We start from the raw sequence: 14,661 nt of genomic DNA, 5'->3' as shown, positions 1-14,661 counted from the left end.
GTTGGGAGAGGGAGGAAGAGGGTGAGAAGAAAGCAAGGACGAAGCAAAAGAGAGTAAGAGCAAGTGATTATGTGGTCAGGTTTAAGGTTTTGGCAAAGCCTGTGGTCTCTGAATGTGTGCAGAGGCTTAAGCTGAACCATAAATTCCTAAAGGGATGGTGTTAGGGATAATAGATGGAGACAGCTCATACGCTGCGTCCAATATGCTCACCTCACACGTAGCAATGTGAAGGGAGCCCTCTTTGATTAAAGTAGAGGGCAAAATACCCTTACATTTAATGTTAACAATGTTCAATAAGTGGTGTTCCATGCTATTCTATTATTTTCTATTCTATCCTGTTCTGGACCCTGCTTACGGGAACAACTCCCCCCACCCCTCTCTTTGCTCTGACTGGAAGAGCTAATCTACAACCAATTTGAATGAAGGTCAGAGGTCAACTAAATTAGGGCCACTTGATAAGAGATGTTTATACAGGCTAGGTCTAATGGCCGTATGGTTACAGTTAGGTTCATGTTAGTTTTGGCCTTAGGGTGGTTGTGGCCTGTTTTACTAATGAGGATCAAATTACAATATCAATGGTCAATGCTTTGTGCAGAGATTGAGCTTGTCTTCCTTCAGTTGAACATCGTAGTTCCTACATTCAGTATATCACAACTCAGATACACATAGCAGTGTGCTGACTCTTTATGTGGAAACTTTTATTTTGGGTAATGTTACTTCATTCAGAAATAAGCGTTTTTTACTGTGACCATTTGTGAAGTTGATGAGGTAATTCCTTCACCCCCCCCCCCTCTCTTTATCCCTTATTCTCATTCTCTGTTAATGCTTAGCACTGGCATGTGAGAAGATGGCAGCCATGGCAACAGCTAAGACCCCCATCACTACAGACAAGGATATCACATTACACACATACACCCCCCCCCCCCCAGGCTACACTGTAAAACCAAGTGTTTAGGATCTGAACACATACAGTGCCTTGCGAAAGTATTCGGCCCCCTTGAACTTTGCGACCTTTTGCCACATTTCAGGCTTCAAACATAAAGATATAAAACTGTATTTTTTTGTGAAGAATCAACAACAAGTGGGACACAATCATGAAGTGGAACGACATTATGAAAATGTGAACATTACCATATTTAAGTGCTCGCAGATAATAATAAAAAATGAGGTGACAAATTTCTCTTGGGGGTGTATATGAATAGATTAAATAAGATTTCACATTTCTAAAATCTTTTTTTTTATTGTCTTCAAATAATGTTCAATTTGTCCAAAATTATAATGAAATTAATTATATAAAAAAATATTTATATTGTTGGTAGAGAATCCAAGCAGTACATCTCTCCATGATAGGGTAAAATATTCATAAATATGATCAGCTGTGTTTGTTAGTGACAGACATATGATTATTGCATTTAATAACTTTCTGTAAATTTAGTTTTCACCAAGTGACTGCCTAAGTGAATGTGTTTCAATTAAAAGTAAACCCTTTATGAAAACATATTACACATTTCACAAGGCCTTCAGTTACAGCCTAGTTATCCTCCACAATTTGGTCTGAAATCACTGGCTCATGTGCAACAACAGACCTTCAAGTGACAGGTCCGTGAAGTGATTAATAGTTCCCATCAGAATCCAGCAAGAAGGAGAATATTCAACCATTTTAATATTTTATCACCTATAACTTGCACTAGGCATGACTGCTGTTGTAAAATAATTAACTATAAAGACTACCAAAATCATATAAACTGGAACAACCATCTCAGTAACAAGTGCAATAAATCCAACCCCTTACAGATTAAATTAGCGTTAGAAAAACGTTATTCATTTATCTTTGTATAGTATAAGATAAATTAATCAATCAATATGCATGAAAAACTATAGATATTAAAACAAAATATTGAAAAATCTACCTGCTGCAAAGCATGCTGGGAAATATGATAATAGCACCCCTACCACATCTTTTTCACTCTGAGTTATTGGAAATGAACTCAGCAGAGTAACAACAACACCATGTAATTGAAAATATTTATTGAATCAAATGTCCTGTTCAGTTGTGCAGAAATGTAGGTAAGGTGACAGACATTACTAACTCTAATCTGAATAAAAGGCATGGGAAGTGACATTTTTACGACTAAATGCACTCTAAATAGGACGATGGGAAAGTTAACACTAGCGTTTAAAATCGAAACACCTAGCAGATATACAGTTGAAGTCGGAAGTTTACATACACTTAGGTTGGTTAGGACATCTACTTTGTGCATGACACAAGTCATTTTTCCAACAGTTGTTTACAGACAGATTATTTCACTTATAATTCTCTGTATCACAATTCCAGTAGGTCAGAAGTTTACACACACTAAGTTGACTGTGCCTTTCAACAGCTTGGAAAATTCCAGAAAATTATGTCATGGCTTTCGAAGCTTCTGATAGGCGAATTGACATAATTTGAGTAAATTGGAGGCGTACCAGTGGATGTATTTCAAGACCTACCTTCAAACTCAGTGCCTCTTTGCTTGACATCATGGGAAAATCAAAAGAAATCAGCCAAGAAAATTGTAGACCGCAATTGTAGACCGCCTGAAGGTACCACATTCATCTGTACAAACAATAGTATGCAAGTATAAACACCATGGGACCACGCAGCCGTCATACCGCTCAGGAAGGAGACACGTTCTGTCTCCTAGAGATGAGCGTACTTTGGTGCGAAAAGTGCAAATCAATCCCAGAACAACAGCAAAGGACCTTGTGAAGATGCTGGAGGAAACAGGTACAAAAATATCTATATCCACAGTAAAATGAGTCCTATATCGACTTAACCTGAAAGGCCACTCAGCAAGGAAGAAGCCACTGCATCAAAACCGCCATAAAAAAGCCAGAATGCGGTTTGCAACTGCACATGGGGACAAAAGATCGTACTTTTTGGAGAAATGTCCTCTGATCTGATGAAACAAAAATAGAACTGTTTGGCCATAATGATCATTATGTTTGGAGGAAAAAGGGGGAAGCTTGCAAGCCGAAGAACACCATCCCAACTCTGAAGCACGGGGGTGGCAGCATCATGTTGTGGGGGTGCTTTGCTGTAGGAGAGACTGGTGCACTTCACAAAATAGGTGGCATCATGAGGGAGGAAAATTACGTGGATATATTGAAGCAACATCTCAAGACATCAGTCAGGAAGTTAAAGCTTGGTCGCAAATAGATCTTCCAAATGAACAATGACCCCAAGCATACTTCCAAAGTTGTGGCAAAATGGCTTAAGGTCAACAAAGTCGATTTATTGGAGTGGCCATCACAAAGCCCTAAGACCTAAATCCTATAGAAAATTTGTGGGCAGAACTGAAAAAGCATGTGCGAGCAAGGAGGCCTACAAACCTGACTCAGTTACATAATTTTTGTCAGGAGGAATGGGACAAATTCACTCAACTTATTGTGGGAAGCATGTGGAAGGTTACCTGAAACGTTTGACCCAATTTAAACAATTGAGGCAATACACTTAATTAGTATTTGGTAGAATGTAAACTACTGACCCACTGGGAATGTGATGAAAGAAATTAAAGCTGACATAAATCATTCTCTACTATTATTCTGACATTTAACATTCTTAAAATAAAGTGGTGATCCTAACTGACCTTAGACAGGGAATTGTTACTTGGATTAGATGTCAGGAACTGTGACAAACTGAGTTTAAATGTATTTGACTAAGGTGTATGTAAACTTCCCACTTCAACTGTAGGTGTTTTCCTGTTTTTAAACTGACTGGAAAAAGCTGACTATCATGTTTAATTTTGCATTCTCAACACCTGTGTTTAAGATGAGAACACTTATTGGCAAATCTAAATGCCTAATGTTTAAGTTTTAAACACTGACGTTTACAGTGCTTCATGTTTTTACAGTGTAACCATCCCTTCACACATAGACAAAACAACAAGACCCCCCAGTACAGCCCAACGTGATCCTTTTGAGGTTTTGTTGCCCAGTTTAACAAACACAAAGCTCTTAAAATGAGCTGTGGTTGCATTCATCCAAAGATAACATCAGATAAACAACAACATAAACCTAACAACACTGTGTCCTGTCAGAGCTGTGATGCTGACATCTGGTCTGTAAGAAAGACCAGATCAGAAAAGAGGCCAGGCCAGGCCTGTCTCTGTGAATCCCCCTGTCAGGAGAGTGGGGACACAGTCTGGTACAGGGGACATGCTCTGTCACTACACATCTCCCTGGCTTTCGTCTGCAAGCATGCCTGTCCTCTGTAATGCTGTGTACTGTATGTATGTGTGGCACAGAAAGCAGCACTCACATCACAATATACTTAGATATTAGGAAAATCATTCTGCTTAAAGAAAGAAGGCATATACACTATCTTTCTCCAATAGCACATTATAGACAAAATTTGCATCCATAATATCCCATTATCTAATGGTAATATGAGAGTTGGCAGGCCTTTTAGAGTGTGGGTCACTTTGTGGTTCAATAATGTCCCATTGGAACCAGGTTATTCACAGTGAGAACCCTTATACTATGACTAGAACCATGATGTATCAACAGTTAGTTATACAGTCTAATTATCATTCCGAGAAAATGCATGGAAATTAAAGTTGTCATAATGAATCCCAAGCCTTGAAGAATAATACACAAAAGGTATGTCATTGGCAGACTCGCCGTAACTAATGGTTGCATAATAACATATTGCTCTTTCAGATAATCTGAGCAATATGAGGAACATTGCATTTTGCAAAATGCATTACCAGTGTGCTGGAGAGCACAAGAACATGTCATATTTGTTTTGTCTGTTAACTAGACCACCATGGTCATTTCATGTCTGTCAGTACCATATGATACTAAACCAAACACTGCTAGATGGCAGAGATTAGTGGTTATAATTGCATACAGTGACCTTCATTATTAACTGACAGGTAGTCTAGCGGTTAAGTGCAATGGGCCAGTAACCAAAAGGTCGCTGGTTGAAATTCCTGAGCTGACTGTGTGAAAAACCTGTTGATGTGCCCTTGAGCAAGGCACTTAACCCCAGTTGCGCTGGATAAGAGTGTCTACTAAAATGTAAAAAATATGATTTCATTATTGCTTGTGAGAACAGGGGAGCCTCAAACAGTAAGCAGTCATTTCATGCCAAGTTGGATGTCCATAAATAGTCTCTTGTTGAATGAACAGACCATAACAATAATACACTTTTATTGTGAATATATATTTGCACAAGAATCAACACCATGTTATGAACATTATTTTCCTTTTTTTTCGGTTTCTTTTTTATACACTAAATGTCATTATTGAACAAATATATACAAAAAAAATCAGACTAGTCAAGTTCCACAAAATAGTAAGTAATGTATTAAAACACAATCAGAGATACTCCAGGGACATGCCCATTCCATGGCTACATCATGCCGTTGGCATTGTACACACATCGACACGCTACTCCAATAAACAGGCATGATCCTGAACGCTCCAAATCTGGTGGTCACTAGATGGCCATGGCAGAGGGGACAGTATTGGCAAAGATCATACAGCAAGTACTTCATTTTGGGTTAGGGTTACAGTGCTGCGGTTTTGTAATGTGTAACTGAGAACTTAACTCTCGTTTACACATTTTAGAAAGCAACACAAAGAAGAAACAAGCAGAAGAGGAACAAGAAGAAGATGAGAAAGAAACAGTCTTTAGATATGCTGATATCATTCTCCAGTTGTCTGCTCACCAGGGTCTGTGAAACAACTTAAGCCTTTTGGAAAGCGTTTCTGTCTTTCACCTTCCTGAAATCCTGAGTCTGGGGATACAGTAGGAAACTAACTCCAGGAGCATATTGTTCAAGCCTAGCTGCCAGTCTGAAGCTGAAACAGACTGCCACCCAGGCTAGGTAGATACCAGCTAGCTACGGAACATAAGAAACATATCTCTGAGCTACTGCTCCTGCTCTACTACTACACATAGCATACAGTACGGCAAGCAACGGACACTTTGGGACATAATTCCAATGGCTATCCATCAAAGAATAACTTTGGATAAATGAATGGTATGTTGAAGCTACATAGGCACTGGGAATCTGATGCATCAAATGAAGTTATACTGTATCAGTATCTATACAGTATCTATACAGACCTGGGTCATATGCATACTGTACTTTCAAAGACTTGAGTTACACTAAATATAGCTTGCCTGGTGCAATGGAACACATTTAATAGTTCCAAAAGTGCAAACGCCTGCCTACCCTGTATGTGAAGCTAAACAAAGCACACCAAAAGTATTAGAAAGTAATTGGCCTAGGTCACTGATTGGTACCCCAGGATTGCTAACGTGACCATAAAGATATGAAAGTACGATTTGACCCTGAATGTTAGCAGAGAAAGATCTATCATGGGTGAACTATCCCCATTCCTGGAATGGTGACAGTGTTCTTCAGCTCTCTATTGAGTGAACCCTACTCTAGTCTACTGGATCTATTCACATACTGCTGTTTGACCTGCATGAATAAATGAATACAGTTGAAGTCGGAAGTTTACATAGACTTAGGTTGGAGTCATTAAAACTCACTTTTCAACCAAAAACAAATTTCTTGTTAACAAACTATAGTTTTGGCAAGTCGGTTAGGACATCTACTTTATGCATGACAAGGGTAATTTCTCCAACAATTGTTTACAGACAGATTATTTCACTTATAATTCACTGTATCACAATTCCAGTGGGTCAGAAGTATACATACACTTCGTTGACTGTGCCTTTCAACAGCTTGGAAAATGTCAGAAAATTGTGTCATGGAATTAGAAGCTTCTGATAGGCTAATTGACACAATTTGAGTCAATTGGAGGTGTACCTGTGGATTTATATCAAGGCCTACCTTCAAACTCAGTGCCTCTTTGCTTGACATCATGGGGAAATCAAAAGAAATCAGCCAAGACCTCAAAAATGAATTGTAGACCTCCACAAGTCTGGTTCATCCTTGGGAGCAATTTCCAAATGCCTGAAGGTACAATGTGTATCTGTACACACAATATTACGCAAGTATAAACACCATGGGACCATGCAGCCATCATACCGCTCAGGAAGGAGCCGCATTCTGTCTCCTAGAGATGAACTTACTTTCGTGAGAAAAGTGCAAATCAATCCCAGAATAACAGCAAAGGACCTTGTGAAGACTCTGGAGGAAACAGGTACAAATGTATCTATATCCACAGTAAAACGAGTCCTATATTGACATAACCTGAAAGGCCGCTCAGCAAGGAAGAAGCCACTGCTCCAAAACCACCATAAAAAAGCCAGACTACGGTTTGCCAGTGCACATGGGGACAAAGATCATACCTTTTGGAGAAATGTCCTCTGGTCTGATGAAATAAAAATACAACTGTTTGGCCATAATGACCATCGTTATGTTCGGAGGAAAAAGGGGGAGGCTTGCAAGCCGAAGAACACCATCCCAACTGTGAAGCACGGGGGTGGCAGCATCATGTTGTGGGGGTGCTTTGCTGCAGGAGGGACTGATGCACTTCACAAAATAGATGGCATCATGAGAGAGGAAAATTATGTGGATATATTGAAGCAACATCTCAAGACATCAGTCAGGAAGTTAAAGCTTGGTCGCAAATGGGTCTTCCAAATGGACAATGACCCAAAGCATACTTCCAAAGTTGTGGCAAAATGGCTTAAGGACAACAAAGTCAAGGTATTGGAGTGACCATCACAAAGACCTGACCTCAATCCCATCGAAAATGTGTGGGCAGAACTGAAAAAGCGTGCGCGAGCAAGGAGCCCTACAAACCTGACTCAGTTACACCAGCTCTGTCAGGAGGAGTGGGCCAAAATTCACCTAACTTATTGTGGGAAGCTTGTGGAAGGCTATCCAAAATGTTTGACCCAAGTTAAACAATTTAAAGGCAATGCTAGCAAATACTAATTTAGTATATGTAAACTTCTGACCCACTGGGAATATGATGAAAGAAATAAAAGCTCTACTATTATTCTGACATTTCACATTCTTAAAATAAAGTGGTGATCCTAACTACCTAAGACAGGGAACTTTTACTAGGATTAAATGTCAGGAATTGTGAAAAAGTTTAAATGTATTTGGCAAAGGTGTATGTAAACTTCCGACTTCAACTGTAACTCAAAACCGTTGGATTATCAATAACTTTGCTTTCCATTTCAGTTACAGGTTTCGTTGTCTTCATAATTATATTTTTTTCTGTACTGTACAGTATAATAAATATCATAAACAACAGAAACTAAGCCTAAATCATTCGTATCAGTGAATTATAAAGGACAGACACTCAACCTCCCTCTTATTCTCCAACCAAAACATATAAGTACATTTATGATGACGAATTAAAGGGTTTGGTTAGCTCCAAAGAATACACCATATAATAGAATAGCTCAGTCAACATGGTGGAGAAGAGAGGAGAGGGAGGAAAGAGCACCCCTTTGGCTTTGGAGAATGATCGGAGAGCAGGAGAGTGACTTCTCTTCCATATTGGCAGTGCGTTAACAGATCAGTGATGACATTCAGGAGATGGAGAGTCAGAAAACGGTCCAATGTAAAACACTGTCTGGTTGAGATGTGTGTGTGTGTGTAGGGGTCATGAGTGTCGGGGGCCAGTGAGGAGCCACAGCAGCAGTAGTTGGAGTCCCAACATGGGCCAAGCGGAGGGGCTTAGAGAGGTCCCGCCCCACAGTCAGAATCATCCTTCTGTTGGTCACAACATCCGTTAATCAGACAAGCACCAATCAGACAATTCAAACTCAGATTACGCTGGCAAATAATAGAGAACATACATTTTTGCGTTCAGAAGGGTGCAACATTATAGAATGTTCAGTGTGTGTGTGTAGCCTCCTGTTGTTTGATGCCAGTGTTCAGGATATCCATGCGTGCCCTTGGCCTTCGTGTGTGTGTGTTCGTGTCGTACAGTACTGCACACCGTCAAAGGCAGGAAACCCATCTGGCACTTCCTCTATTTACAGGGAATATAGACTGCAGAGCAACTTCCATAGTTCAGTTGTGGGGAGAGGTCTACTTTCACTCTCCATAGAGGATCTACATCTGCTGTACAATACCCGTACCTTCCATTCCCAGGCCACCCTAAACATCACTACTGGCCTGTGTGTGTGACAGGTCTATAACAGGTGGTAGATCTCTTTTACTCTACAGTACACTATTCACCTGGTAGAGAATTACATGATATACTGTATTGGTACCTTATTTTCCTTTTGCTCTGGGATTATCCAAGTGTGTTTAATTATTTGAAGGAAGTAGCTACAGTACTAGAATCCTGGTCATCATTATTAACACATAGATAGTAGTGGTTGTGTTTAAGGCCTATCAGTAGATTTCCGGTCAGTTTGTAGTTGCTGTGTGTAACACAGGGTGGAGAGACACAGGTCTCAGTTCAGTTTTTATTGACAGGGATAATCCCTGGGCCCAGCATCAACTCCTGCAGCAACATGAGGAAGGGGACAGGCCAGAGACACACACAAACCAATTCATGCAATCAGGCAATGAAGAACATCCAAACCAAGCAATGGAAAGAGAGAGAGATCAAGAGGGAGAGAGAACAAGAGAGAGAGAGAGAGATGGAGAAAAATAAAATATGTGTGCGCACGTGTTTGACTTACGTCTACGTTGTTGTCGAAACACACGTCAGGTCCTTTCCTGTACCTGGGGTTCTGAGCTAGCTCACAGCGATCTGGACCTTGGGCTGCACATGCACACACTAAGGAAATACTAACGCACAAACAAATCTGCAACACAAACCTCAAAAATATACACACACACTCTGATCTTAAATATAGACGCATCTTGGTCAAACATACATCTCCAAATCACATCTTTAACACACTCCCTTACAAGCTCATACGTATCACCGGCAGGTTGATGTTTATTGGGAGTCTTGTCCTGGAGGCAGAACTGAGTGATTTCCACTAGATGGGCCGGATGCAAAGTCAAAATAGTCTCTTTTGTAAAAATTTATGGGGGAAAAAATTGCTTTGATCTTAATTTAAGGTTAGGCATTAGGGTTAGCAATGTGGTTAAGGTTAGGGTTGAGAGTAGTGTTAGGTTTAAAATCAGATTGTATGACATTGTAGTAGTGCCAGCTGGTGACCACTCTGCAGAGCTGCCTCCAGAACAAGATGTATAACGAAAAACACTAACCTGTGTATCACCCTGTCTGTGGAAGAGTGTTACACTTTAACAATTCCATTATAAATATCACCCCTATGATTGAACATGACACTGTGATTGGACAGCCTCTTAGTTGTGTGCAATAGAGTGTAGTGTGTATGTTTTAAATGTATGCTGTGTGTGTGTGGATGAGTGTGTGTGTTTGTCCTCAAACTGAGCTGTAAACTACAGGCCTTTTGTTTGAACCCTCTCTGACCTGGGATGATGACACTTTACATCAGCAGGAATCTAAAGCCCCAAACACATATCTCGTAGACATGCACACACACACTTACACTTTACACTGATTGAAAGTGATCCCAACATGGGTTCCAGATGTTCCACTCAGATACACAGCTCCATATTAATTTATACTATGAGAATAAAAGTTTTAATCGAGCAGTAATACTGACTAGAAAATGATTGCAATAGGATGTGTGTGGGTGTGTGTGGAAGGAAACATGGTTGCTCTGCCTGTCGTAGTGGTCTGGGGTCACAGGACAGACAGGTGGTCTTGGCATCAGTGATCAGAAACACCAGGTTAGTGTTGGACAGCTTCTCAGCTCGATACATCCTGAAAAAAAAAAAAAACACACACACACACACACACACACACACACACACACACACACACACACACACACACACACACACACACACACACGTCTTAGTAAGCTACTCAACATTATACTGTACATACTAAAAGGATGAGAGGAGAGGAATGCTAACCATCTAAATACTACACACATGAGAGAACACTTCCCCAGTAGCGGTGCGTGGACAAAATCAATGGGGAAGCCAAACTGATATATATTTCTTTCCAACATATGTTTTGACAATTGTGTTGTTTGCTCTGTTAAAAATGCATTTCTAAGGCACTGTGATAGCCGAAATGAGGCCAATAATGCCATATCACAGACAATGTTCTAAAATACAGGTGTCACAGAGTGGCAGAATAAATTCAACCACATACAGTGCATTTAGAAAATATTCATACCCCTCATACCCCCCCTAATTCCACATTTTGTTGTGCTACAGCCAGAATTCAAAATGGATTAAATTGATAATTTTTTCGCTACAATCAAAATGAAAACAACTCAGGACGTCTTACTCAGTGAAAGTGGTTGCAGTCTGCCGTGAAGCGTTCATCTGCGTATACGGGTAAGAGTCTAGCTACATTTTCAGGTATTGTACATGTCAAGTTATTTTCATTGCAAGTTAAAATGTACTGTTAGCTAGCTAGTGAATATCAGCTTGCTGGCTCGCTAGCTAATGTTACGTGTGATCTGTATAGTAATATTATTGGTATTTGCATTATGTATTTGCATTGTATTGCCAGTTATAGCCTAATCACAGAAAATGGCGCCAATAGAAATGGCAGCCGTGCATCTAGGCCCTAAGCAAATTTGCAGATTTTTTTGTGTGTGTATTTCTTACAGTATTAGCCCAGAAAATGTTTTGTGTTATTACATATAGCCAGGAATAACTTTTGGATATCAGAGAGGTGGTAACTCACCAGCATTATTAGGATTACAAACAGGAATAAGACTTTCCCAAATCTGATCCTTTGTTCTTACCCCCCCAGTGTAATTGAACTGATTCCAGAGGCTGATCCAAAACATCGCCGGCGGGGGAAGAGGTACACCACCCACCGAGTATATTACTCGTTAATGTTCAGCCTCTGGATAATAAAGTTTACGAGCTCATGGCAAGGATTTCCTTCCAGAGAGATATCAGGGATTGTAACATACTCTGTTTCTCGGGATATACTGTCTGAGTCTGTACAGCCAGTTGGTGTTATTGTGATAACATACAGGAACTCAAGTCCTTTTGTTCACCCAACCTAGAATACCTCATAATCAAATGCTGACCGTATTACCTCCCAAGAGAATTATATTCAGTTATAATCATGGCCGTGTATATTCCCCTTCAAGCTGATACCACGACGGACTTCAAAGAACTTCACTGGACTTTATGCAAACTGTAAACCACATATCCGGAGGCAACATTTATTGTAGCTGGGAATATTAACAAAGCAAATTTGAGGAAAATGCTACCAAAGTTCTGTCAACACATTGGCTGAAGAACTCGCGCTGCTACTACAGTTGACAACTGCTACTCCAACTTCCGGCATGCCTACAAGGCACTCCCCGCCTTCCCTTCTGCAAATCTGATCACAACTCCATTTTGCTTCTCCCTTCCTATAAGCAGAAACTCAAACAGGAAGTACCCGTGCTAAGGACTATTCAATGTTGGTCTGACCAATCAGAATCGACACTTTAAGATTGTTTTGATCCCGCGGACTGGGATATGTTCCGGGTAGCCTCTGACAATAACATTGACAATGTCATGCAATAAAATGCTAATTAATTACTTAAAAATCATACAATGTGATTTTCTGGATTTTTGTTTTAGATTCCGTCTCTCACAGTTGAAGTGTACCTATGATAAAAAAATTACAGATCTCTACATGCTTTGTAAGTAGGAAAACCTTCAAAATCATCGGCAGTGTATCAAATAATTGTTCTCCCCACTGTATATACTGTATTCTATTCTATTCTACTGTATCTTAGTCTATGCCACTCTGACATTGCTTGTCCAAATAGTTATATATTCTTAATTCCATTCCATTATTTCAGATGTGTGTGTATTGTGTGTATTGTTGTGAAATTGTTAGATAATACTTGTTTGATATTACTGCACTGTTGGAGCTAGAAACACAATAATTTCAAAACATCCACAATAACATCTGCTAAACACGTCTACGTGACCAATAAAATTTGATTTGATGTAATGTTAGCTAGCTAGCTAGCATTGAACCTAGTTGGTTAGCTTCATCTACCTGAAGATTCATACTACAGCATTTCATGCATGGTGGCTAGCTTTGACAATCCGTTTGAACTGTATTTGTTGGGATTATGGTTCATTGTTTTGCTAACTACTTGTGCGAACTACATTTTCTCAAAAGTGGGGTTACATACAAGTTTATCATCTTTCAAAGCAGAATTACTTTCCCATTGTTCCTCAACTGCAGTTTATGATATACCTTTTCAATGTAAACACACAATTACACATTTTGCAACATAAGACAGAATCGAGGTTGTCGGGCAAACGTGGAAAAAGTCAAGGGGTGTGAATACTTTCTGAAGGCACTGTACATTTGTGTTTCATCACAGTTAAAACCGGAGAGCAACATCTGTTATGTTTAAGTGTACAAAGAAAATATTGCATTTAACAAATAGTTACGTGACCTACACAGCATAGGCAAATGCAAGTTAAATTTAGTTGGCAAAGTTAATTTCACAGCTGGTTTGCTCAAGTTGTAATAATGTCATTACTAAAATGTCTCTGTTTTTTTTCACACATTCATTGTGGACTCTGGACATGGATCACTGCAGCCTGGTCGAAGTCTTGTTGATCCGAACTCTACCAAAGAGATTAAGTTTTAGGTTTGCCATAATGTGTTTTTTTTCTTTCTATGTCGGTCAAGGGACCTGCCCAGGTTTACAAGATTAGAAAAAACAGTGGTGTCCCAATGGTTGTTGAGCAAATATGTAATTTTGTCTAATAGAAGGCATGGCCAGCAAAACAGCTTCTTTAGCCTAGCACTCCCAGCTAGCCAGTCGGTCCTATTGTAATTTTCAGTGTTAAAAGATTAGGTTCCACCCCATGCTCATCTCCCCTGCACCATACCCTATTTTGGATTTGGCCTCCCATTCTCCTTGATTTTCAGCTGCTACAAAATCGTTTTAAACTAGATACTCTTCATCCCCATCTCTATCCATAGCTAGCTACTGAAGGACAACGGCACACACCATAAGCTAACAATTACATTTTTCTTTGGTGTGATTTGATTGGTAGGAAGTCAAATCCAAAATGGCCTTCCTTGAAATTACATATGTTTTGCTGTGCCAGGACCATTCACAGTTGAGCTCACTCAGCTCAGATCAACACTGATTGGTTATCGGAATTATCAAGGGAGCCCAAATGCTAGCTGGTGTTACTTGCTATTGAATTCAATGCTACTGGCAGCAACATGCCAACATGTCATACTCTTTTTTTGACCATATAGCATCAGATACATGGGATCTGATTCCTCACTCTGATTCCTCAGTTGAGAAAGCCACTTGCCAATTGAAGGAACATTATGAAACAGAGAAACGAAAGGTACATTTTTATAATTATTTGATTTTATATGGAGAAGCTTGGCCTTCCTTGGCATCCGTGAACACATGCCACTGCACTTCCCTTCTATGGAATGTCCTATTATTCCTTCAATGTAATTCACTATTATTCCAGGAGAGGCCCGGAGAGAAACAGCTCTACCAGATTCCAACCCAAACACATAGGAAAACACACTACCAAAAGACTAACAAAGCTTTCACACGACATGTTCTTCAACTGTCTCAGATGAGAGTAATAGGGGGCAGCATTTTCACATTTGGATGAAAAGAGTGCCCTGAGTGAACTGCTAGATTTGGATAGAAATCACTCTGAA

General features: G+C 39.8%; 1 protein-coding gene across 1 annotated transcript in view; it reads right to left on the bottom strand.

The window, feature by feature from the left end:
* Positions 1–8,542: 8,542 nt before the first annotated feature.
* The window catches only part of LOC115109800 (voltage-dependent calcium channel subunit alpha-2/delta-1-like), a 101,891-nt gene continuing 95,772 nt past the window's right edge, over positions 8,543–14,661 (bottom strand). The window contains 4 exon segments of the mRNA XM_065009935.1: positions 8,543–8,675; positions 8,678–8,693; positions 9,617–9,699; positions 10,625–10,737. Coding sequence (XP_064866007.1) covers positions 8,584–8,675; positions 8,678–8,693; positions 9,617–9,699; positions 10,625–10,737 — 304 coding nt within the window. The 3' untranslated portion in view covers positions 8,543–8,583.

This window comes from Oncorhynchus nerka, linkage group LG25 (assembly GCF_034236695.1).
Source record: "Oncorhynchus nerka isolate Pitt River linkage group LG25, Oner_Uvic_2.0, whole genome shotgun sequence".
Lineage (NCBI taxonomy): Eukaryota > Metazoa > Chordata > Actinopteri > Salmoniformes > Salmonidae > Oncorhynchus > Oncorhynchus nerka.
This window is presented reverse-complemented; position numbering and strand designations above follow the sequence as displayed.